Below are 26,586 nucleotides of genomic sequence, written 5' to 3' on the forward strand. Positions count from 1 at the left end.
CTTCGTCCGCCTCATCGGGATCCCTCCCGTGGGACCGGACCTCCTTCAACTTCTTGTTCAGTATCTTTGCGACTCCAGCCAGCTCCTCCCTCATTTTCCACCCGGGGTTTCATGGGGGTCTTATCGATGGGTTGAAAAGAGGATTCCCTCTGCAGTGGCAGGGGAAACTAGGCCCCGAGGTCGCCTCCACTGGGGTAGCCTCCACAGGCTTCGCCAGGGCCGCCACGAATCCCTCAATAGAGGCCTTAGCCGGGTGAATCAGGGCCTTCATGACTTTAGGCGTGCCTGAGGCCTTCACGTGGGGGGGGGAATGGGGGTCACCGCCTCGCTCCCCCTCCGCTGTCTCCGTTGGGATCGACCAGGGCTTCTCCCGAAGCTTACCCGGGTTCTCCAATTTCCTCTTCCCCGAGCCAGAGCGTTGGCTCGTGGTTGATGGCATCAGTGAAAGTGCGCCCTGCCTGGCAGCTGAGGAGCCCAACCGATCGGCGCTCCCGGTGCACGCGGACTCGCAGTGCTTTGCCTTTTGTTGCATCACCGGAGCACCCTCAAAGGTCTTAAAAGACCGCTCAGACTTCTCACCTGCTGCTGGGCTCTTCCCTTCCAGCCAGTTGGTGAGTTGGATACGCCGATCCTTCATAGTCTGTTTGGACATGTTCTTGCAAAACGTACAGTCTTTCTCCACGTGCTTTGTCTTCGTGAAGGCAGTAGAGATATCTATAATGCTCATCCTCCTTGAACACATTCTGCAATCCGCATCCAGGGCAGCTCCTGAACAGCTTGGATCCGTGCATCGTGTTTACTTTGTCCTGGGCCATATCCATGCGGGGTAGGCCTCAAAGATCTCCCGAAATCCTCCAAAAACTTCGCCCTTGAGGGGTGTAGAAAATACAGGTCCCTGTTGATCGGAAGTAGAAAGTGGAGCTTGAGGTTCAATTGAGTGAAAAAATAATGAGGTTTAACTTTGAAAAATCATAAAATGCAGTAAAAGTTTGAGAGCTATAGCACGAGGACTCCCAACACTTGAACGTGCGGTAAAAATCTGAAGATGGCTGCCAGAGGAGGGGCTTAGGTAGAGGGCAGTCATTGGCTGGGGCCAGTATGACTCAGAGACCAGTGATTGGTTATTAGCAGAAAGAAACTGAAACAGATTTTCTTTACCAAGGATTCCCAGCCTGACAGGGAATATTCATGAGCATGTGACTCCATGCCAGACCCCATGCTGGAGAAACCAATAAATCACACTCAATACAATATATATAGAAGACCGGGGGGACGGGGGAGAACGTGTCTAAAAGGGTGACTGCACGAAATCTGTTGACAACCTAGATGGGAAGGAAACAGGAGTGCAGTTAATCTTTAGGTCCAGTTCAACATCAGTTATTCACCTAACTAAGAGGCAGTCCAAGCCCTAAAAGGGGAGCCTTGTGCTCAATAGTACAGGTAGTGCCAACGCACTCAGTTGTTACAATGGGCAAAACTGGGTCTCTTCAGGGGTCTCTAGCAGCTCGGGAAGGTGGATAAGGCAATGAAGAATAAGTTCCCACTATTCAAGAAGGACCTCCACTTGAAGGCAAAGGCAGTTCGAGAGTTTGGGGTGGAGTTGCTATTTCACAATAGCAGTGGACGGGAGAGGGGGACCCCCCCAAGGGCCACTCGTGCGTAAAAATGGGCTCTTGCGCTAGGGGCCAACGGTTAGGGTATTGATTACTCACTGGTCCCTGTTACAAGGACCCCAAACTTCAGCAGGTTAGTCCAATTCGTTGCAGGTTCGAATGCGGCAAAAAGGATGTCTCGGCACCTTTTAGTTCCTGAGATCCAGCGAGGATTCCCAAATGGGACAGTGGCGATTTCTCAGCTCCGGGTGGATGAATCGCCCCAGTTTCACTGCAGTAGGCTTCAGGGGCAAGAGGGTCACAAAGGCAGTGGACTTGCAACGGACATTGCCGCTGCAGGGCAACACGGTAAACCGGTTTACTCCGGTCCGGGCGCAATCATCTCACTTCAGACCTGGGAATGCCAAGTGTACGCAATTCGGTGTGAGGGTGCCGTGGACACAGAGCTTGCAGTACACAAAGTTTCGAGAGCCTCCTCGAAACGAAGGCGGAGACAGAGCATAGGTTCTGCGTAAGCTGGTCAGCCCACTGGTTGGCCCAGGGACACTCCGAGAAAGCTTACTTGCCGGTTTTGGTGAAGGTGCCGAGAATAGTTGGTCCCACTATTCCAATGCGTCAAAGCGTCTTCGAAGACATTCTAGGAGGACCAGATGCAGAGGGGTGCTACGGGACGACAGCAGGTTCAGGGTGCCAAACCTTCCAGCAGGTCACCAGCGGTTCCTCGACTGAGCTTCGTAGTAGCAGGATACTTGGATCCAATCCTTTGTTCAGTGAGAACTCAGGAGATCGACATGGTAGTGATGTTTTCAGCCTCCTCTTACCCAAAGCTCCCTTTGCGCCAAAACTGAGAGGGCCCAATGGGAGATCTGCTCACAAACACTCCATATGTGGACCAATCCGCGACCACGGTGGTCTCAGGCATTCAGGACACTCCAGACTCTGGCACCAGACATCCCAGCCCAACTCCTGGAGGCGCACACACAAGGCATGCTGAACCCTGGGAAAGCATTGGGATTCGTGGGAACGTGCATGACCAAATAAGGACTGGCCCGGGTCGACTCGACCTGGAGAAGGGGCAAGATGGCCAGGACAAAGCACCTTGTGGCATGGCCATTTTGGAGCCAGGCCACCTATTCGTGCCAAACGCAGTTAACATGACAGGAAAGGGTTAAAAATCATGCGAAAAGATAGCTGCCACCAGTCCTGTCTATGACAACTTCACAGTTCATAAAAAGTCCAGCGAGAGTTTCTACGGCCTTTGAAAAGGACTAGAGACCCAAGTGTGCTGTATGGTAAGATACATTGCACACTGGTTACATGTCACACAAAAGCTGCAAGATGAGGAAAGGACTAAGGGAAACAAAGTCTCCCAGTACTGACTGTCTTAAGGGCATTTCTGTTTCCCCATTTAAAGTGACCGAAAGCCCAAGAGTGCAGCTGAAGGCTGTGCTTCTCTGGCAAAGTCAGTCAATGGTGTCTAAACGGCAGCAAAAGGTTTGTGGGTTGACACATGGAAGGAAATTTACATACAATTAAGGAATCTTTCTTAACACTAACACTATTTTTGTTTAGAAATATTTTCTAATGGAGCTTCAAACCTTTAGAATATGCTGAACTAAACATGTTCGCTCACTCAGCAATTTTGCATTGACAAACCAACATACCACCCATTGTTTCCAATCCCAGACACCCCCCCCCAAAAGCAGACAATCTGACAGAGCCAGAACAAGTATTTCGTTTGCAAAGTGCTTTATTGTAGCTAGCATTCAGCCCAACGTTCTGTGTGGGCCTGAGCCAGGTAGACCATAGGGCCATTAATTCCCAAAGCCCACCCAGAAACCAAGTATAAGCCATTAGCACCCAGTGTTTGTCTGGGTGCCAAACTATTTTTTTTTTTTTAAGGAAATGAGATTCCTTTGATTTATGGGCATGCACAATGGAGCGCCAATCCACTAAAAGCAAGATCAGGCCAATACAAAATAGCAGTCAGGTGACATATGGGGGTGTGGGGGAAGGGGGTTGGGGGAGAGTACCTAGTCAATGATCGTGGCAGCCATATTGCTGGACCCAAAGGAGCAGTTCAGTACCAGGTAAGTTTAGGGGGATTTGGGAGAGTTGTGAAGGTAGATGGGGCGGAGCTGAGTGTGGATGAGGGAAAAATGGGAGAAGATGCTACTGACAGAGCAGCTTTCAACTCTCCTGGTATGGGGGATTATACAGGCAAATCCAGGGAAATCCAACCTGGCGGAGGAAGATTGGCTGGCACCCTTGCAACAGGTACTAATGCACAATAGTATGCGAGTCGTGCAATTCTGGCAGAGTCAGACTTGCAAAGAAAATGAAGATTGAAGCAGAAGATAAACTGCCCTATGGAAAAGCTCTATCTAGCATATTTTCAGGGTCTCTTTGCTGCGAAACATTCACTCAAATGCCCAAAAAGAGACATACCTGCTGCTCCATATTCTGAACGGCTTTATGCTTCTCATCTTGAAGGACTTGTTTTTCTTTCTCTGCTTCCATTAGCTTCTTTTCCAGCTGGTTTTGATACTCTGTAGATTCTTTCAAACTCGATTCTACAGTTTTACGAACATCCTCTGTAACCTTTTCAAAGAAACAAACATAATTTTTCCATATTTCTTGAAACCAAAATAAATTAACACTATGGTAGAATACTCTTAAAACCAATCCAATGCTAGCCTACCACCTACCCTGGTAAAACATGCCTAATCTCCAACTCCTCAATTAAGCACGCTAATTTATAGGACCATATCATTCCCCATTTAAGGAATGGGACCATCGACTAATGCCTAACAGAATTAAATCCAACATACAACAGAGCAGAATAAGGGAGTCGTTTCTTACCTGTAACTCCATTTCTCCAGCGTTGGCATCTTTCATGCTGTGAATATTTCCTGTCGCCAGGCTGGGAAACCTCAGTAACTTTAACATAGCTTTTCCAATGGAAAACGTCGACACTTAGTGTCCCATCAACATCTTTTTGGGTGCTTTAGGCTGCACCAATAGGGACGCCTGATATAAATAGCCCGCGCCCATAGGCCCATAGCTACCTAGGCCATCTCCCTCTTCCATGCCTGTTACCTGCCTACTCTGCCGTCTGCCAGAACCCCTGCCTCTCCCACACCTGACCACCAAGGTAACTCTGTAATACAGTTTACTGCACTAGCAAGCTACTGTGACGTCCCCTGCACTAACTCATCATCACTCTACAGCCTGCCTGGCTGGCCAATCCTAGATACAGCCTTGTGTTTACCAGCATGTCGTGCCCGTAGGGTCGCTCTCTGACCATTCCAGAACCATGCTGCGCCTTAAGATCACTGTCAAACATTCAATAGTGTGTTGTACCTTAAAATCGCTTTCAGACCATTTTAAAACCGTGTTGTGCTTTTAAGGTCGCTTTCAGACCATTTAAATTGTGTTGTGCATTAAGGACGCTTTCTGACCATTTAAATTGTGTTGTGCCTTAAGGTCCCCTTCAGACCATTTGAATCATGTTGAGCATTTAAGGTCGCTTTCAGACCATTTAAATTGTGTTGTGCCTTAAGGTCGCTTTCAGACCATTTAAATTGTGTTGTGCCTTAAGGTCCCCTTCAGACCATTTGAATCATGTTGAGCATTTAAGGTCGCTTTCAGACCATTTAAATTGTGTTGTGCCTTAAGGTCGCTTTCAGACCATTTAATTTGTGTTGTGCCTTAAGGTCGCTTTCAGACCATTTAATTTGTGTTGTGCCTTAAGGTCGCTTTCAGACCATTTAATTTGTGTTGTGCCTTAAGGTCGCTCTCAGACATTCAATACTGTGTTGTGCCTAAGGTCCCCCTCACGCACTCCTGCCACTAACCAGTATGCCTCCCCTGCCTAGCAACTACCTTGCCAGCCCATATTCCTCTTAATTACCTTTACTCTATCCAACATGCCACCCCAACCCCCCACCACCATGTACACGACTTCAAGCAAGTTAATGCCCACAACAACTGAGGCTCCTCCAGTATCTATGTTCAGTCTCCCGTGCCCCACTGTAGTCAGGAACATAAAACTCAGAGCTAGACTCGCCAAAATTCACGAGCCTCTTGCCCGCTCCATGCCTACTAATAAAAGATCTAAATCCACCCTCACTAGCCTTGACAACTACAGACCCAAAAGATCTCTGAGCCATCCCACTAAAGACCTTAACTCGTCCATCATCCAGAAAAACACTAAACCCCCTCAGAAACTGTCAGCCCCTACTACACCTATAGTAAGCCCACAAATTAAGGGAGCTCTAATTAACGCCAGATCACTAGTAGCCCACGCAACTGAAATCGCAGACCTACTGATCAATGAAGATCTGGATCTCCTCGCCATCACAGAGACCTGGCTCCACCCGGCAGCAGGACCTATGTTGACGCTAGCTATCCCAGAAAATTACACCATCTTGAGACAAGACCGACCCAATTCCAGAGGAGGCGGTGTCGCCATCATTCACAAATGTAGCCTTCCAATAAGATTAGCTACCCCCACTAATGCCCCATCTTGCGAACTACTCTCAGCTAAAATCCCCATCACAAATACTCAAACCCTCAATGTCCATTTGATCTATCGCCCCCCAGGTCCTCTAGGCACCTTCGATGAGGATCTTAACACCATCCTATCCACCAACTTAAAAAACGCCACTCAAATGCTCACCCTCGGTGACTTCAATATGGGCTTTAATGACCCTGAAGACCAAGCCGCCATCACCACATTGAACACCCTCACCGAACTAGGATTTACTCAAAGAAGCCTAAAACCAACCCATGACAAAGGCAGAATACTAGACTGGATAGCTGACTATAATTGCCTAGCCAGCGTTACTGACATCTCACCCTTAGCCTGGACTGACCACCACCTGGTATCATTTGTATTGTCCACTACTAGACCTCCACTCATATTACCGTGTAGGGCACCCCCTACTCTTACCAGAAACAAAAAGAGTATCACAGTGGAGAGACTTATCCCCAACCTACTTCCTACACTGAACTCACTGCATGACAACTTGGATCCTGAAACCTTGGTTGAGGAATACAACAAAATCATGTCTTCCTCCATGGACTTAATTGCCCCTCTCAAACTCAGGCCAAGCAAGTCCAAAACCCACCTTAACAACTGGTACACACCTCTCCTCAAAAACTTAAGACAACAAAAAAGACACTGCGAATCTATCTGGAAAAAAGACCCATCAGCAGCCAACAAACTTAAATTTACCAAATTAGCGGCCCTGTACAAAAAAGAAATCTTCCTTGCTAAACGTACCTCCTTTGACTCTCGCATCTCCCAAGCCAGTTCAAATACAAAGGAACTATTCTCAATTCTAAAAGAAGTAGAAACCCCCATAGCACCCATAGACACCTGTATAAAAGACAAAAACTGGTGTACCAACATCCAACTTGCCCTAGCTAACAAAATCGCCACGCTACAAAAGAAAATATCTTGTAAAAAAGCCTCCTTGAACAATCCTGCCCTGCCTAAACCTGAGAAACGGTCCACAACTGAACATTTACGATTTAACTTCACTAAAGTGACCATACTTGAAGTGGAAAAAATCATCATGTCATTAAAGCCATCTAACTGCCAAGGAGACTTATGCCCAGCACAGCTCATAAAAGACGCTGCCCGTGACCTTTCCCCTTTTATCACTAAATTAATCAATGCTTCCTTCTCCACCGGTTCCATCCCAACTAATCTAAAACAATCCTGGGTACTGCCCCTACTAAAAAAAAAAACACCCTCGACCCAGCAATACCAACTAACTATAGGCCTATAACAACAGTACCATTCCTTCTGAAAATTCTGGATAAGGTCGCCTATGTACAAATACAGAAGCACCTGGAGGATCACCACTTGCTAGGAGCCAGACAATCAGGCTTCCGACCCCAACATGGGACCGAAACAGCTCTCATCGACCTTAAAACACAGATTGATCTGCTCAAAGACAATGGTCAAGCAGCTTTACTCCTCCTCCTTGACCTTTCCGCAGCATTCGACCTGGTCGACCACGCTGTCCTCTGTTCCCATCTCCACTCGGCTGCCCATTTTTCCCCAGAGGCTATTACTTGGATCAGATCCTTCCTTGATGGCAGAACTATGAGGGTCTTCTCGCCGACAGACGCGGCAGACCCTATACCCATCACCTGCGGTGTGCCTCAGGGTTCCTGTGTCTCCGCGACACTGTACAACATATTTACCAAGCCCCTTTTCGATGATCTGGATCATCTCGGTATCACCTACACTAACTATGCAGATGATACCCAGATCCTCCTTCCGCTTTCTGGAGATTATGCAAAGGATTTGGCCTTGGTGAATAGGGTCTACATCATCATCCAGGCATGGATGGCCACTCACGGTCTATGCCTGAATGATGATAAAACGGAACTCATCACACTGGGTACTAAAACTAGCCTAAAGAACCTGAGCCCGGCATACTCATCATTTATAATTGATGGTAATACTATCAGGGTTGGACATGAAGTCAAAACACTGGGCTTTTACTTGGACTCTAACTTCAATTTTAACAGACAAGTGAACTCACTAGCCTCCTCCACGTCCTATACTTGTAAATTGATCCGGACAGCTAAACCTTTTTTATCCGAGGCCAGTTGTCTGACCCTGGCCAGAGCCCTTATACTCTCCCGCTTGGACTATTGCAACGCCCTCTACCTTGGGTCATCCAAAGCCGTCACTGGCAAATTACAAACTCTCCAGAATAACGCACTTAGAGCGGCCCTGGGCATCTCAAGAAGAGACCACATCACTACATATAGCAAACAACAAAACTGGACCCCCATTATAGATAAAATCTCCTTGAAAACTGCCTCACTCACCCATAAGTCCATTAATAATGCAGCCCCTACCTATCTGATTAACAGATTTCACAGACTAACATCCATAAGACCGACGAGGTTAGCTTACAGAGACTGCCTATCCGTCCCTTCTTACAAACGTGCAACTATAGGTGGGAATAGCTTCCCAGTGAAAGCAGCCAAGCTTTGGAACTCCCTACCACCCACTCTTAGAATGGACCTACCCTACCAAAACTTTCGCTCAAAGTTCAAATCCTGGCTGAAGACAGCCATCATCTAGAACCTCCTGGCCCACATCCTGGATACACAACTGCTAACTGTACATATGTTATATTTACCGCTGATTGATATTATTACTGTATTCATACCTGTACATATATTACTGTCTGTAACTAAGTCTTGCAAATTCTTGTATCTGCTGCGCCTTGTTACCCTTGGGCTTTTCGGCGCATTATAAATAATAAACTAAAATAAACTAAACTAAGCCTTCCCTTCAGATTTTAACCTCCAAAGTAGATGAAACCCGAATCAAGGTTTGCCTGCAGGGACAGGCGCATGTGAATCCACAAAAGATACCAATGCTGGAGAAGAACAAGTTACTTCCCAAGTGGTAACGTTCTTTCGACTGTATGGTCCTTCAACGTATTCCTCATCTTGGATGTATTCCATCCAGTTTTAGCTGCTTTGGAAAAAACAAATTCGGCAGAGTGCGCCGATGACGAAGTCCCTCGAAGGCCTCCATTGAGGGTGACATCGGGTATACAAGTAGCACGCGCAGCGCCCATTGGCCTCAGTTCTGTTTTCCCCCCCCTCTTGCTCTGTTGTATAGATAGTGTATATTATATACACTATATAGTAGCCAGATGTCAGCCTTGCGAGAGTTGAAATGGCAATAACCCAGAAAATCTACAGAGGGGTTGGATGGGAGGGAGATGAGAAATATGTTGGAGGAACATCCAGTCGAAAGAATGTTACCAGTTGGTAACTAACTTGTTCTTCGAATGGATTGTGACCTCCTCTTAGATAGACTCCCAAAGCAGTGTAGAAAGCTCTCTGGAGCAGGGAGTAGATTTTTAATATATAGCTGAATATAGCACTGCTTTACCAAAAGCAAGCTCTTTAGAGTGGGAAGCACCAGACTAAAGAATTTAGAAAAAGTGTGCAGCGATGAAGTTGCTGCTTCACAAATAGATTTTAAGGGAACATCTCTTTGAAGGGCTGTCTACGAGGTTGTGCCTCTAGTAGAGGGGCCCTTAATCCTTCTGGTGGATCTTTGCCTGCCAATCTGTAGCATTCTGAAATGCAAAGCACAATCCAACCTGATATGGTTTGTTTTGACAACGATTGACCCAATTTCCTTCCGGTGTAGCCAATGAAAAATTGATTATCCACTCTAACCTTGGAAAGCCTAGAAATATAAAAGCTTAGAGCTCTTCTCGGGTCCAGCCTGTGCAATCTTTCCTCCTACTTACTGGCATGAGGTGGAGGATAGAACGTGGGCAGAATCATTTTCTGATTTAAATGGAAATCGGACAAAACTTTAGGTAAAAATGAGAGCTTAACCCTCAACACCACTCTGTCCCTGTGGAACACAGTATAGGATGGCCCAGGAGACAGTGCCTGCAATTCGCTCACTCTTCGTGCAGATGTTAAAACAACCAGGAAAGCGGTTTTCAATGTTAGTAATCTTAATGGACAAGTGTGCAAGGGTTCAAAAGGGGCACACATTAAAATCTTTAGAACCAGATTATGGTCCCAAACTGGGACTTGGGAAGGAGAAGGAGGGAGCACATTGTTGAGTTCCTTTATGAATTGTATTATCAAAGGAATTTTAAAGTAGGAAGAACGCTTGAAAATGGAAAGCGCTGCAAGATAACATTTAACAGTCCCAACATTGAGGCCTCTATGTGCCATGGACAAGAGGAAGGACAAGACTTTCGGGATAGAACACAAAAGGATCAACATTCTTATCCCTGCACCAGTTGCAAAACTTCTTCCAACAGCAACGGTATAGAGATTTTGTTGCTGGCCTTCTTGCCGAAAGCAACACCTCCATGACATCATCTGGAAGGTACCGATCCTTGTATCTCAGCCTTTCAGATACCAAGCATGAAGGGTTAGAGTCCTGACCTCAGGATGGAGAACCTGCCCCTCCATTTGTGAGAGAAGGTACTCTCTCTGAGGAAGACGTACCGAGGACAGATGGACATGTCTAGAAGGTCGGGGTACCACGTTCTCCTGGCCCAATCCGGAGCAATTAGGAGCATGCGGTTTCCGAACAGTCTCAATCTTCTGATGATTTGAGGAATGACAGGAATCGGAGGAAATGCGTATAGCAGTGGGAAAGTTCCACTCCACCACAAACACGTCCCCTAGGGCTCCTCTCAGTGGAAATTCCCTTGAGCAATACTTTTGCACTTCTGGTTGATTCCGGTCACAAACAAGTCTACCTGAGGGGTTCCCCAAAGGGTGAAGATCTGCTGAAGGACTTCGTGAGCCAGTTCCCACTCGTGGGACAGCGTACTCTGCCTGCTCAGAGCGTCCGCCGTCATATTCTCCTCGCCGACTAGATGAACTGCCGTTAAGGAGATTTCTTCTTGAATTGCCCAATCCAAAAGCCACATTGCCTCTCTGCACAGAGGTAGTGACCCTACACCACCTCTTTTGTTTAGGTAATGCATGGCCACTGTGTTGTCTGTCATTATCAGGACATTTTTTCCTCTGACAGATGGCAGAAAAGCCTTCAGCGCTAGTCCGATTGCTCTCGGCTCTAAAAGGTTGATGTGTAGTTTTGACTCCGATGGAGTCAAACGACCGCCGATTGTCAGATTGTTGGCATGAGCTCCCCACCCCATGAGTGAGGCGTCCGTCACTACTGTAATCTCCGGCCATGGTTGCCAAAAATGTTCTCCTTTTAGGATGTTCTCTGTGCAAGTCCACCACAGAAGATCCTGCCGTACCTTGTTCGGAATTTGAAGGAGATCCGTCATTTGACCTGAAAACTGGGACCATTGAGTCTTTAGAGCCCATTGAAGGGATATCCTCAGGCGTTCTTCTGGCTCTAGGAAAACATGATGCCAAGAGGCCTAGCAACCTCAAGAAATCGTAGGCCTGGAGATTTTGGGCATTTTGGAAACCATCGGAAGAATATCTTGAGTCCTCGACTTGGGAGGCAAGCTCTTTCCCAAGGATGTGTCTAATACAGCCCCTATGTACTGGAGCTGTTTGGAAGGTGTCATTTGTGACTTATTGAAATTGAGGGAGAAGCCCAGTCTGTGAAGGAAGTGGCAGGTGACTTTCAGATGATCAGGGGCTTGTTCAGCAGAACGTGCCCTGATCAACCAATCGTACAGGTAGGGGTAGATGTAAATCCCCTCTACTGAGGTGCACTGCCACCACTACCATTAAGTTGGTGAAGACCCTCGGGTGGAGGTCAACCCGAATGGCAGGACTCGAAATTGATAGTGCGAATCGCCAACTACGAACCTCAGGTTTTTTCTGTGCTTGAGATGGATTGGCACATGAAAAGAAGCATCCTGGAGGTCCAATGACACTAATCAATCTTGAAGTTGAAGGGCTTGAAGGATCTGAGAAAGTGACCATCTTGAACTTCTCCTTCCTGATGAGCTTGTTCAAGCCTCTTAGGTCGAAGATGGGTCTCAGTCCTGCTTCCTTTTTGGGAAGCAAAAAATATGGGGAGTACCATCCCTTGTTCCTTTCTGCTACAGGTTCTATAGCCCCTTTCTCCAGCAGGGTTAAGACTTCCTGCTGTAGGAGTGGGTCTGGAAACTTCAAAGTGTCTCCCTCGTGGATTGCTTTGAGGTCGAGTTAGAAAAGGTAGGCAGTAACCTTGGGCTATTATTTCTAGAGCCCAAACATCTGAAGTAATGGTTCGCCATTCTTGCAGATGCTGCGACAGCCTGCCTCCCAGAGGTGTCTTGTGATGCAAGTCATCAAAGTGGTTTTGTGGCGGTTGCTGCGGCCGCTGATGGTAGAGAGGCTGCAGATGGAGCTAGAGCTGGCTTTGCACGTCTTCCTCGTCCACCGCAAGTGGCTTTTTTCTGGTCCCTTTGACTGGCCATTCCTCTCGCCTTTCTATATGAGGAGTAATAGGATCGTCCCCCTCCAAGATTGTCCTGATGAACGAAAAGGCTGAGGTTGCCCAATAGCAGCTGCTAAAGATTCGGCAGCCTCTTTTGAGATCTGCAACCTCTCAAGGCTCTCGTCAGCCTTTTTGGCAAAAAGGTGAGACCCGTCAAAGGGCATGGTCAAAAGACTGTTTTGAACGTCTGGTGCGAAGCCCGACTTTCACAACCACGGAAATCTGCGCATTACTGTGCTAGTGGCCATGGACCTGCTCGCACTATCTGCAGTGTCCAAACCAGACTGAAGGGATTCCTGCATGGCCTCCTTTCCATCTCTAACAATGGCTAGGAATCCTTCCCGTTCTGGTATGTGCTCTGCCGCCATTGCAATGCACTCCCACAGAGTGAACGAAAACTTTGTCAAGGCGCATGTGGAGTTAGCCGATTTTAACGCCATACTCCCAGCTGAAAATACTTTGCGCGCCCAACCATCCACACGTTTGTCGTCCCTATCGGAGGGATGAGCAGTATGCCTCCTTATTTAAAGGTGTGGCTGCCTGGACTACCTGACTCTCGGGAGTAGGGTGTTTGAACAGATAGCCTGGTTCGCTACTGGAAGGGAGTTATTTTGAAGTGAGGGACTTATTCACCGGAGAAATAGAGTCCGGGGTCTCCCAATTTTTGGCCACACTATTTTGTAAGGCTACATGAAAGGGCAGAACCGGATCTTCAGTGGGACCATGATCCAATATATCAGTCAGATCATCCTGGATGAACTGAGTTGGTGGTCTAGCCCATCCTAAATATTCGACCACCTTTGTCATTAGCTGCCTTTAAGAGGGATTGGCGTGTTGCCCTGGTTCTGGCCTGCCAAAATCTGTTTGTTGAAGCGTCAATTCCACTTGCATTATGCAAGGTTTCCACCAGATCTCTCATTCTGCTTTCCTCAGAAATCAGGCATTCTGGGACATTCGGGGTGCCTTGTTCCAGGACAAAAGGAACATCCTCCTCTCAGGCCTCTTGTTCTTCAAAAATGTAAGTTAAAGATTTAAAATATTTTTTCCTTGGAAGAGGTTTCAAAAAAAATTCTGGGAGAGGAGTAACAGTAGAGACTGAAGGTTTTACAGCCTTTGCAGCTTTTTCTTTTGCTGCTATTTTGACAGCTTCTCTCTGAATTGAAGCCTTTGAAACATTCGGCACTGAGGGCTTCGGGGTCGACGTCAAGGGCGTTGATGGCGCCGACGAAATAGTGGTCGTCGATGGAACTGGCTTCCAGGGCGTCGAGGCGCTGTTCGAAGGCTCGCCCTTCGAGGTGTGTCTGGTTCCAGACGGCGTCGGTGACCTTGAATGGTCAACTCGAGCGATCTTTTTCGCTCAGGGTCCTGGAGGGTTCCCGATCTTTTCTCCTTCGATCACCCGGGCTCGAGGGCACGCGAGTGTCGGAACTGTAATGCTCCCAACCGGCTTTCAAGGAAGGCACGGACCGGGAATTAGCCTTTTCAAAAACTTCCATCATTTTAATTCTAAATGCTTCCCATTCTTCGCAGGAAGGATGTTTTGTGGGGCATTTCATTCTTTTGGGGGATTCATCCGAGGACGAGGTGGAAGGGGACCGGTGGCGTCTTTTTTGGGACTTTTTCGACAGAGTGGTGTGAACCACTTTGGGACCTAGACCGATGCTTTTGCCTTTCGTGTCGAGGAGATTTCTCCTCACGGGACCTTGACTCGACGCTAGAGGCTTTTCGGTCAGGTTTTCAACCTACCTGCAGTTTTCCCTTCCTCTCTTGCAAGGCCTTCCCGTCATTGCCTGACACTTCGTACAGGCCTCCATGTTGTGGCCTTCACCGAGGAATCACAGACTTTCTCAGTGCGGATCCGTGATCGACATTTTCGAACCATAGGTTTTACACTTTTTGAACCCCGAACGCGGAGTAGTCTGGGTCAACGACGAGGACATTCTCAAATATCACTTCACAATAACTGCATCACAGAACTACTTCGAGGCGCGCCGAGTCTCCAAAGCAACACGTACTGCCGAAATACGGAACTGAGGCCAACGGGCGCCACTTGTGCTACTTGTATATCCGATGACGTCACCCTCGATGGAGGCCTTTGAGGGACTTCGACTCGACGAACGGCGTCGTCTGCCGAGCAAAAATGTCCTAAGCAGCTAAAGCGGGATGGAATACAGCTAAGATGAGGAATACGTTGGAGGACACAATCCATTTGAAACGGAGTTAAAGGTAAAAAACTACTCCCTTTTCCAGCATTGGATCTTTTATGGATTAACATGCTGTGAATGGATTACATAGCAGTATTACAACCTGTAATTGCATGACAGGCAAACGAACTCCATGCTCCAGGCCCAAGTCACTAACACAATTATCAGCCAACAACATGTAAAATAACCAAACAGCAAGATAGAGTAAGAAATCCCGGAAGCTGAGGGGCCTACCTTATTGAAACAGGCTTTGGAGGACAGCCCATCCCACCTGCACATCTTCCACATGCTGCTGTCCCAGACAGTGTCTGGTGTAGGTATGCGGCACCGCACAAGGGGTCGCTTGGCAAATGTCACTGAGCGGTATCCCAGCCCACAGTGTTGCAGACAATGCTGTGGACCTCGTAGAATGGGCCTTAGGAGTGCCCCTCAAAGGCTTGCCAGTCCTCCCGTGGCAAAAGGAAATTGTAGAAGAGACCCAACAGGAAGGTCCTTGCTTGGAAATGGGCTGACCCTTGTTAGAGGGACCAAAGGCCACAAACAGCCGTCTCTACTTCATGATCGAAGACAACAGCCCACCCTTTTCCAGCACCAGAAGATATGGGAGAATTTGTGCCGGAGACCCCTCCAAAGGCTGCATGTCTTGCTGTTCAGGCACCAAGAACAGAACCTAGTCCACTTTCTACTGTAAGACATTGGTAGATGGCGCTCTTGCCGCCTCCAGGATCCGACAATCCTCTGGGAGACTTAAATGTCCAAACTCTGTGTGGTCAGGAGCCATGGGGCTAGGCAGAGCGACGCCAGGTTGTGAAGCCACACCTTTCCGTTTTACGAGAGCATATCCGGCTCAGACTCCAGGCGAAGCAGTTTGTCCACTGCAAGGTGAAGGAGATCCGAGAACCATGTCTGCCTGTGCCAGACAGGGGCCACCAAGATCACTCTGCACCGGTACTTGCGCACCAACAGGATCGTCCGCCGAATCAGAAAGAGGAAACCCGTAAAAGATCGGGCCCATCCACGGGAACAAGAAGGCATCCTCCTTCGGATGAGCCACCCAGCTGGCAGAGAGAGGGCACTACTTGTTGTCCGGCGTGGCGAACAAGTCCAGTGGGGGAGACTCCCATTTCTTGAAGATCCCCACCACCCGTGCCTCCTTCAGCTTCCATTTGAGAAACTGACCCGCGTCTCTGCTGACAGCATCCACCTGCACAGTCTGGATTCCCGGTAAATGGAATGCAATGATGTGAATCCCATGAGCTATAGCCCGCTTCGAGACAGCAGCCGGGAGTGGGTACCCACTTGCTTGCGCAGATAAAATATTGTGGTCGTATTTATCAAAATGCAAACCACAGCCGCTGAATCAGCGGGAGAAACTACTTCAGAGCCCAATGCACTGCCCTCAACTCCAAAACGATGTGCAGAGACGCTTGCTGTAGGGACCCACCCCACCTGGGAAGCATCTGTCACTAACGTGAATTGAAAGTTCTGCTCCACCAGAGGCATGCCCTGCACCAGGTTCTCAGAGCACATCCACCACCTTAGGGCCTCCACCAGAACACCGGGAAATAACCACCTTGTCCAACCATCGACCTTAACTCTGCGACCACCTGGATGCCAGAAATTCCTGCACAGGCCTCATGAACAGTCGACAATTGGGAATGAGCGGAATGCAGGATGCCATGGAACCGAGAAGAGACATGCAACTTTGGACCGGAACTGAAGTTCCCGGCCCGCACTCGACCACCATGGAGAACAACTTCCCTACCCTTTCTGTGAACAGCAGCACCAGATGTGAATGAGCGCACAGAAAAACCAAATCCAGGATGGAGTCAGACAAGATTTGGCGAAGTTGACGGCAAAACCCAGCCGCTGTAACAGGATCAAGCCTGAAGAGATTCAGATGCCCTTTGTGGAGACACCCCTGACCAACCAGTTGTCCAGGTACGGAAACACATGATGCCCCTCCCTGCAGAGGAACACCGCCACCAGAGACAGGATCTTGGTGAACATTCTTGGAGCCGACTTGGGCCCAAAAGGGAGCTCCCGAAACTGGAAAGGCTCGTCGCGATCACGAACCGCTGGAACCTGCAATGTTTTTGCAGCATTGGGATGTGGAAGTAAGGGTCCGCTAGGTCCAACGACACCAAGAACTCCCCTGGCTGCACCGAGCGAATTACTTCTTGTAACGTGAGCATCTTGGACTTCATGCGTTGCAGATTCTTGTTGAACGGCCGAAGATTGAGAATAGGGTGCCACTTTAATTTTGCTTTTTGATTACAAAAACCAGGAGTACACCCCCTGGCCTTGTTCCAAAACTGGGACTGGTTCTATTGCCCCTTTTTCCAGCATGAGACGCACCTCTTGCCTCAAGACATGGAGATGCGGCTGCGCCACCTTCACAGGAGGGATAGGGAGTTACGGATGATGAAACTGAGTGGCCATGTTGCACTGTATCCAGCACTTAACGGTCCGTTATAATTAAACGCCACTCGTCGACTTATTTCAGCTCCCTGCCCCCTAGCTGTGTGCCATATGGCAGTCAATGCTGTGATTTGGCGTGCCGGTCTCGAGCTGTTGAGGCGGCAGAATCAGTCTTCCGCTGCACCTGATCGTCCCTGTTCTTCTGTGTGGATTGGAACAAACGCCGGAACCCTTGGGACGAATAACTGGGGCGACTAATATTCTTTGTTGATACAGAAGACAGTCTGGTGGGAGTCCCTAAACCGACTGTCAGGAACCCGAAATTCTGCACAGGGGCTCATGGTACTCCAGAACCTGCATGACTGGATTATGCAATCCCCAAAAATAACCCAGGCAAGGTGACTTTTCGGCTTAAGGTAGCTCTGTTAGACTATTTTTGTTTTCCTTTGAAATTCTGGGATCAGAAGTTGGATGTTTATGTTGCGGAGGACATAATAAGTGATCATTTTGCGATCTTTCTGTAACTAAAGTTACCATGGAGGCATATGCCCACCCATACTCCGCACTTAGACACCTCAGTGGCTAAACATAATAAGGCTGAAACTGCATTCAACCAATCATGGGGCAATATTGAGGGAAGTTATACTAATAAACAGCAAAGAGATTGATCTACTTTTAGATGGGAGACCCGATCAGAGTGATAATCTTGCCAGGTTTTCCACCTTAATGTCCAAGGTTTCCAACTTAGTTACCATTACTGGCCGTGGTAGGGGAAGGATGATCTGGGTTTGTTTAATTCTGCCTGTACACAGGCCAATTCCAGGGTGTTGACAACATTGTAGAATCACTCGTCGAGGCAAATTTATTGCTGCTATGGCACATTATGAAAAGAAATTACCGCTCACAGGAAAGAGATGGAGAATGCAGCCTGGTCTGACCTGGTGATTGCCTCTGAAAACAATAACACAAAAGGCAATCTGGGAAATTGTTAATTATGGTCTATTCGACAAATACAAGCCCCATGTCTCTCATCAGGCTTGGGAAAATAATTTCTCCCGCCTCTATAGTGCAGGATCTTTGGAAGCCCTCTCGATTTGCCCTCAGCCTCAGTTTCACATCCGCCTCCGTTGCAAGGTATGGCATGGAGGTGAGGCTATAAGAACTTAAACTCACTGCAGATAATTAAAAATTGTCTCAATCAGCCTCTACAGCGTCCATTTAGAACTTGGCTGTGAATTTATTGGTGACACTTTGCGTGCACAGCTTTCATTTCACTGGCTCCATTTACGGAGTTATAAGGCGGTATGGACACGTGACCTAATTAGGTTCTTAACTTTGAAAGACCCCAGTGCCAGGATTCCCTGGCTTGCGTTTATAGTCGGTGCTGGGGGAAAATCAATGCTGCCTAATATTTTAACTTGAAATGCAGACATTTAGAGTGGTAAAGGTCCTAAAAACAAGAATGACTTCTCAGAGGTAAGAGAAGGAAATCTGAGGAGTTATTGATTCTGTTCAATACGAGGAATGCAATTGTAACTGCACTGGGCATCAGCAATATCTTTTTATGGGCTGAGATTCCTCAGGGAATCTGGGTTCTATATAAGAGCATGTTTTAACTGCCGCCCTCTCAGCCATTACTGCTGCAGGGGAACAAGATTGTGTTAATCTTGCTTAATGTGTAATGTGCTTTTGAGGATCTGACCCATTTACTATTATTTTGTCCCACAGATTCTGAGCAAAGAGCCAGGACACAAGCCACTTGTGTGAATGTAGGTTCATTCCGTATAGACCTTCATTGTTGCATTTGCTGTGGGCAGATTCCCCTACAATGGGGTGGTAAGACGGATTTCTGAACTCTGTCCTGGTGGCGCAGAAGTTCAGAAGGCCAACCTAATTACTTGGAACAGGGTAACCTCTGGACGAGCCAGACCAATCAAGGTAGCGATCGCGGCGGTCAAGACTAGGTCTCAAGAGGGGTGAGGGTGCCTGAAAGCCCGCAATGAGCACACAAAGCAAGAACACTTACAAACTACTCCAAACAGTTGTTATATTAAAAATATATACACATTTATTTCAAGGCCTTTAAAACAATGACTGTAGCGAGAAAATCACAATATAACGATAGTAAACCAACAATTACCATATCAACACAATATATATAACAAATACGACAGTCTCAAGCGTTAGATGCACGAAATGGGTAGTCCACCTAAAAGGGAAGGAAGACAGGCAGTGCGAAATAATGCTTAGACCCAGTTCGCCTTCAGAGGCACCTAACTAGCTGGAAGTCCGAGCCCTGCGAAGAGTGGAGCCTTGTGCTCAAAAGTACCTGCACGCGCTGGTGCCAACGGGCAAAAGGAGAAGGGAAATCAGGCAGTTCAGTGCACAAAAGAAGAACAAGTTCTGCGACTCAAGCGCAGCCTCCACAGTGGGCAGAAGCAGAGCGCGAGTACGGAAAAGGATGCTGTTTGACACAGCGGGGAAAAGCAAGGCGCTCCTGCAGGAGGGCGACCAGATCCTAGCTATGCTACTCATCGGTCCCCGATGCAAGCAGACCCAGGCTTCTCCGCGTCAGTTTCAGCAGCTGGCAGGTTCGGAGGAGCAGGGAACGCCTCGTCGTCGTGTTGAGTAAAAAGACTTCCCAATCGAAGAAACCCGCACAGTTCGTTACCACAGCAGGGCAACGGAGCGGCCGTGTGTATCTGAGCCAAATGTACACTACTCACTTCAGACCTGGGAACGCCAAGTGTACGAAGGAGAAGTCCTTCAGCGGGTCACCAGCGATTCCTCGGTCCAGCCTCTTGGTTGCAGGATACTTGGCTCCTGTATTCCTTCGTTCGTGAGAACTCAGAAGATCGACATGGTAGTGGTGTTTCCAGCCCCCTCTTATCCACGGTTCCCTTCGCGCCAAAACGGAGGGGACCCAATGGGAGATCCGCTCATCAACACATACCATTCGTGGACCAATCACGGACCACGGTGGTCCCAGGCATTCACCCCACCCTAGACTCTCTGGCACCCAGGATGTGTATTGGGACCAGACATCCCAGCCCACATCCTGGAGGCACAAGACATGTAGAAGCCCGCGAAAGCATCCGTGTTTCGCGGGAAAGTACATGCCCAAATAAGGAAGGCCCCGGGTCGGCTCGACCTGGGGAAGGTGAAGGGAGCAAGACGGTCAGCGGACAGGACAAAGGAGCCTCGTGGTCTGGCCATTTTGGGAGCCAGGCCACCATTTTGGGTTAAGCGCGAGAAACGCGATTAGAACGCCAAAAGGAGCTCAAAACACAAGAAACGATCGCTGCCACCATTCCCATCCCTGAATCACTTGCACCGATCAGATACAATCCTAAACGAGTATCTAGGGCCTGTAGAAGGCTAGAGACCCAAGAGAGCTGTAACTTACGTTACAGTGCCCTCTTGTGTCGTGTTGCACGAAAGCCTCAACATGATAAAAGAAACTACGGGAAACAGCGTTCCCCGCTACTGACTGTCTTAAAGGCATGTCAGTTTCCCCGTAAGAAAGGAGCGAAAGCCCAGAGGAGTGCGGCAGAAGGCTGCACTTCTCTGGCAAAGTCAAGAACAAGGTGAAAACCAACAGCAAAAAGTTTAGGGGTTGCCACATGGAAGGAAAATTACCTACAATTACGAAATCTTTCCTAACAGGTGCGCACTTATTTTTAAGTAGGCGAGCACTGTGTAAAAGGAAACTAATAAATGTATAGCCTTCTAAATCGGATTTTGCGTTTTATTACTGGTTTGCTGTATATTAGAATGGGGCATTTTTTGCAATTATTTGTAGAACTGTAAATGTATTTGTTTATGGAAATTCCATCAATCTCCAAAATAAACTCTGCTGATAAAAGCATTTATTGGCACATTTTAATGCTATCTGCATCAAAAGAAAAAGCATGAGGCCCAGCTAATCTCTATGCCAGCATTGCCCTGCAAAACCTTTCCATCCTGCCATTGCCAAACATTGTATCCTAGTTTTAACACTAGGAGACATTTTTGAGGTGGCTCTGCCCAGTATAACCATAGTGACCACCTTACTCCTGGTCCATAGTCCCCTTTCCTCCATACTTATGGGAAATCTCTCCGTCCTGTGGGACCAGACCGGAGCACTTTGTAAAAAGCATCCAAAATGTGTCCTTCCTCTCTTACACGGGGCCCGGGACGCGGCCATAACCCCGCCCACCTTGGCTCCACTCCGCACATCGCCCATCAGTCCTTTTCTATCGCCAGGTCAGAGGCCCATTAGCAATAACAGAGGAACCTTATTAGAGGGGACGGCGGGAGTATGGAGGAAAGGGGACTATGGACTAGGGGTAAGGTGGTCACTAAGGTGAGTAACCTGGTTATACTCCTACGTCGCGTCCCCTTTCCTCCATACTTATGGGAGATTCCCAAGCACTCCTAACAGGAACCACAGGTGGATGGAAATATCCCTTACTTAAAAAGGTTCTTCAGCACAGCTTGACCAAACTGAGCATCAGCTCTTGAGCTCAATGCAAGGCAATAATGCTTACAAAAAGCAGATGGGGAGGCCCAAGTAGCTGCCCAAGTAGCTGCCCTAGTGATGGACTCCCAGGGGAAATACTTCTGAAAAGCAACCGCGGCTGCCTTGCCCCGCAGCAGGTGTGCATGAATACCCTTAGGTGGTTTCAGCCCTTGGACGGTGAAAGACCCCGTAATGCAGGCGGCAATCCACCGGGAAATAGTCGCCTTAGACACCTGCTTACCCTGAGGGTTACCAAAAGTCAAACAGTTGAGAAGAACTCCTAAGCTCGGAAGTTCTGTCCAGATAGAACTTAAGAGCCCTTCTGACATCGAGACAATGCAGAACCCTTTCTGCCTCTGAGGTAAGTTTCGGAAAAAGGACCGGCAGGGAGATCGACTGATTCAGATGGAATTCAGTTACCACCTTCGGCAGGAAAGCAGTATTCGTCCTTAGGACTACCTTATCCTTGTGCAAGACCAAAAAGGGATGCTCCACCGACAAGGCCTGGAGCTCACTCACCTGCCTCGCTGATGTAACGGCGACCAAAAAGGACACTTTCCAGGATAGGTACTTGAGGTCCACTGTGGCCACTGGTTCAAAAGGATTATGGCACAACGCCGTCAGGACTACATTTAGATCCCATGGTGGGTGCAGACTACTAATCAGGGGGTAGAGGCGTGTCAAGCCTGCAAAATGCCTCTTAACCACTGGATTACACAGAGTAAGAGCATTGGTCCGTAGAAAGGTAAGCAGAGACCGCTGAAAGGTAAGTTCTGCATGACAGAACATGAACACCCGACTGCTAAGAAGAATACGAAGGCCAGCACCGTGTCAACCGTAGCCCCCCTTGGGTCCAACTGTTTTTCCAAATACCAATGACAGAACCTGAGCCATTTACTTCTGTACTGGGATCTAGTCGAGGGTTTCCTGGCTGCCTGGATAATATGCATGTTATCCGGAGACAAGTTAAGATGTTCTATAGACTTGAACTCAGGCACCATGCCGCCAGGCTTAGCGATTGTGGGGAGGGGTGCCATATCTGCTGTTGCCCCTGATGGAAGATGATCGGGGATCACTGGTAACCTGATCGGCGGATACACCGGCAGGTGTTGAAGTTCTGAGAACCAAAACCTGGCCGACCAAAACGGGGCTATAAGTAGAAGGGAACAGTTCACAGAGTTCGTCAGCTTCCAAATTGCTCGATGGACTAGAGGCAGAGGCGGGAAGGCGTAAGCGCTCATGTTGTGCCATGGACTCTCAAGAGCATCCCCCAGAAAGAAGGCTCCCAGCCCCCCTCGAGGCATACTGAGGAAGCTTCGTGTTTACAGTCATAGCAAAGAGGTCCACCTCCGGTGTGGCCCAACGCAAGAAAACCCATGAGAGGACCTATGCCTTCAACTCCCACTCGTAGCCGACCACTGTCCGCCGGCTGAGGGCATCCGTTGTGACATTCAGCTAGCCCGGGATGTGCACTGCAAGCAGCCAAACACCATAAAGCATAGCCCACTCCCAAATCTGGATGGAGAGGTCCACGAGAGGGGGGAGACTTGGTTCCCACTTGCTTGTTGATGTAATACATCAACACCACATTGTCCGTGCGTATGCGGACCACCTTGTTGGCTATGATCGGTCTGAACGCCCTGAGCGCAAGAAAGATCGCCAGAAGCTCTAAATGTTTTATGTAGAGGAGCTTGTCCTGAGGCAAAAAGAGATGTGAGACCTGAAGAGGATCTAACGTCGCATCCCACCCCAGGAGGGAGGAGTCAGTCGTGATCGTCAACATAGGGGCTGGGTCCTGAAACCCTGCACCCGCCGACGGGTTGCTGAGAGATGACCATCATTCCAGGTCCACTCTCATGGAAGCCGGAATCATTATCAGCTTGGAATCCGGGTCCACAGTCTGATGCCAACAACTCCGAAGACCCATCTTGAGAAGAGGAAGAGCCAACACACACGAAGCCATGAGGCCTCTGGAACCACCAGGCTGACATGCTCTCTGACTGCGCAAACATCTGACACGTGACTAACAGATCCGCCATTCTGTCCCCGGTCAGGTACACTCTGCAATCGATCGTGTTCCAGCGAAAACCCAGGAAAATCCTGAGAGACCGTCATGGAAGATTTCTGCCAGTTCACCGACAGCCCAAGATGGGACAGGAACTGAAGGAGAGACTGAAGATTGCCCGCTGCTTTCAACGGACAAGGACTGCGTAAGAGCCAGTCATTCAAATACGGATAAACATGGATGCACTGCAGACGAAGATGGGCCGCAATCATCATCATCTTCGTGAAGAGACACAGTGCCGAGCTGAGGCCAAAAGGAAGCACTCGAAACTGGAAGTGCTCCTCTCCCAAAGAGAAACGGAGATATCTCCTGTGTGGATTCCAAATCAGAATATGTATGTACGCATCCTGAAGATCCACCACACTGAGCCAATCGCCCATCTGCAAGGAGGGCCATATCTGGCTGGGTGTGATCATCTTGAATTTCTCTTGGGGTTGGAAAAGATTGAACTGGGAAAGGTCTAGGATGGTGCGCAGGCCAGCCTGGTTGGGGTTGGGCACCGTAAACAGCCGGGAGTAGAAGGGGAGCGGTTTCCACAGCTTTGAGGTCCAGAAGTTTCTGAACCTCGGCTTTGAGGGAGGGCGAGCTCGACAGCTGAAAGGGAGGGTTGAACGGTGGAGTAGGGGTAAGCAGAGCCCGCCCGAGCGACTGACGAGACCCATCTGTCTTCGGTGATGGTCTGCCACGCATCCCAATGAGACGCAATGCGTCCTCCCACTGGAGTCTCGTGCGAGCGCGGAGAACCCTCATTTTGTAGGTTTTTCGGTGGTGTTGCCACCTGAACCTGAGGAGGAGGCTGAGGAGCGGGAGAAAAACCGAGTCCGTTGTTGCCTCCGGTGGTTATTCTCCAAAGGGGTGTCCACTCTGCGAGATTTCCGGTCTGGGAAGCTCCTAAAGCTAGAGGAAGGTCGGCTTTACGACAACGGTCTCTGGGTTTTGAAAGAGGTCTTAACAAGGACTGACAAGCACTTAGCTGTCAAAGTGCTATCCTTCATCTTGGTGAGCTCTACATCTGTTGTGGAATGAAAGAGCTCCTTACCATCGAACAGAAAGTCCAACACCTTGTCCTGCACTTCTTTTGAGAATTTAGTGGCATGCAGCCACACCTGCCGTGAGGTATCGACCCCAAGCCGAGGTGTCTACATTATGAGCTGTAGCCTCCAGGAGATCCTGGGCCAAGACCCTGGCGTCGGATAATCCCGCTTTGAAGTCTTCCAGCTTCTCGACCGGGATGAACTCCTCAAACTCCGACAGACCTTTCCACATCGGCAAATTAGCCCCCGCTAACACCAGTTCGGCATTGGCCTGCCTGAGCTGCAAGGCAGAGTTGGCGAAAATCTTTCCCCCCAAGGGAGTCAAGGAGCTTATCCTCCTTTCCCAGAACCTGAGAAGACGTTGTGGAAGAGGATGCTGCAGGCCTGGGTTGCAAAGTGGCCGCAGCCACCACTGTGGAGGAGGGGGGCGGACAAGATGACAGGGCCACCTCTTCCGAAGAATGCAGCCTGTATCGCGCGTCAATCTTCTTAATGACGAAAAGTCCAGAGTGAGGCTTTTCCCAGACCCTGCGGACCTCGGCCAGAACGTCCTTCTGCAAGAACAGGCCGGTACGCTCCAAAGGAGCAGGGTGAACGCCCCAGAAAGCAAGCCCTCCTGCGGAGCAGGTGCCTCGGGCACCAGAACATCCAAGAAGCACATCATGTCCAGTACCCGGTAATGAAAGGCTCAGAGTGGGGCAGGTCCTCGTTGTCCTGATCGATCGCCTTGCGTGTCATCCGACAGGTCAGGATCCTGCTGAGCCGTGCCGGGCGCTGCCTTGTCCACAGGGGACAATGGGGGCAAAGGTGGAAGAGTCAGGGAAGGCACCGAAGGCAAGGGAGGCGCCGGCGGAACCACCGCAGGAGCCGGAGGCACGGGCGTACATATCCCCCTAAAAAGCCCTTTGAAATATTCCCTCATGGGGTCGGTACGCATGAGCGTTTGAAATTTACTGAAAAAGGGGTCCTCCGGGGACTGTATTGGAACCAGAGGAGGCCTCTCATGAGGAGGATAATTCCAGGGACATAACGGAGAAGGGTGCCACAACGGCCCCTCCACCGACGTATCCACATAAATCAAAGGTGCCGACCCCGCAGGCAACAAAATTTTGTGCGGAAGGGGCATCCGGGTGTTCCAATCATAAACTGGCCCATAAGGATGCACACAAGGAACTTTAAAGGCATAGTCTAGTAAAAAGTTTTATTTCAAAAATAGATGGCCCACATTAAAAAAAAATACTAGCATCCTCCGTTTTAAAACTTCCTATGTAAAATTTTGAGATATTTAAGCTCAAAAAGCACTCACAAGGGTGCCGCCATTTTGTGAAATGGAGGCCCTCCTGTGCTGGCTTTTGCGGCACTAATGAAGGAAAAGCCAACCAGCTGTAGTAAACAAAGTCTACCGCTGGGTGGCTTTCCCTTCATTAGTGCCGGGACTCGGAGGACGCGGACCGGAGACCAGAGCAGGAAAGCTGCAGCTGAATCTCGGTAAGTGCTATTTATTTTTTATTACAAAAAATAAGCACTAGCTGCAGTTTTTTTTCTAAGTTGCCCGGAAAACTTAAAAATAAAACCGCAGCTTTAAAAACGTATTTATGTTTGCGGTTGCTTTTGAAGCGACCGCAAACATAAATAAAACGTTGTGTTGGAAAACGCTGCGGTTTTAAAACCGCAGCGTTTTCCATCACAACCGTGTTGTGTCTGCCTGAATCTGCTTTACCATTTGGGGCTCTCGGGCTCCCCACGAGGAGCCCGAGAGCCCCAAATGGAAAAGCAGATTCAGGCAGACAATGCGGCGTTGCGGAAAACAAC

General features: G+C 48.8%; 1 protein-coding gene across 4 annotated transcripts in view; it reads right to left on the reverse strand.

Annotated features, from left to right (window-relative positions):
- The window catches only part of TPR (translocated promoter region, nuclear basket protein), a 2,097,972-nt gene that overhangs the window by 1,356,380 nt on the left and 715,006 nt on the right, over positions 1 to 26,586 (reverse strand). For all 4 annotated transcript variants that reach the window (XM_069641376.1, XM_069641377.1, XM_069641375.1 and 1 more), the window contains exon 23: positions 4,062 to 4,214. In XM_069641376.1, the coding sequence (XP_069497477.1) occupies positions 4,062 to 4,214 (153 nt within the window). The remainder of the gene's footprint in view (positions 1 to 4,061; positions 4,215 to 26,586) is intronic.

This window comes from Ambystoma mexicanum, chromosome 1q, assembly GCF_040938575.1.
Source record: "Ambystoma mexicanum isolate Mex_15411 chromosome 1q, UKY_AmexF1_1, whole genome shotgun sequence".
NCBI lineage: Eukaryota > Metazoa > Chordata > Amphibia > Caudata > Ambystomatidae > Ambystoma > Ambystoma mexicanum.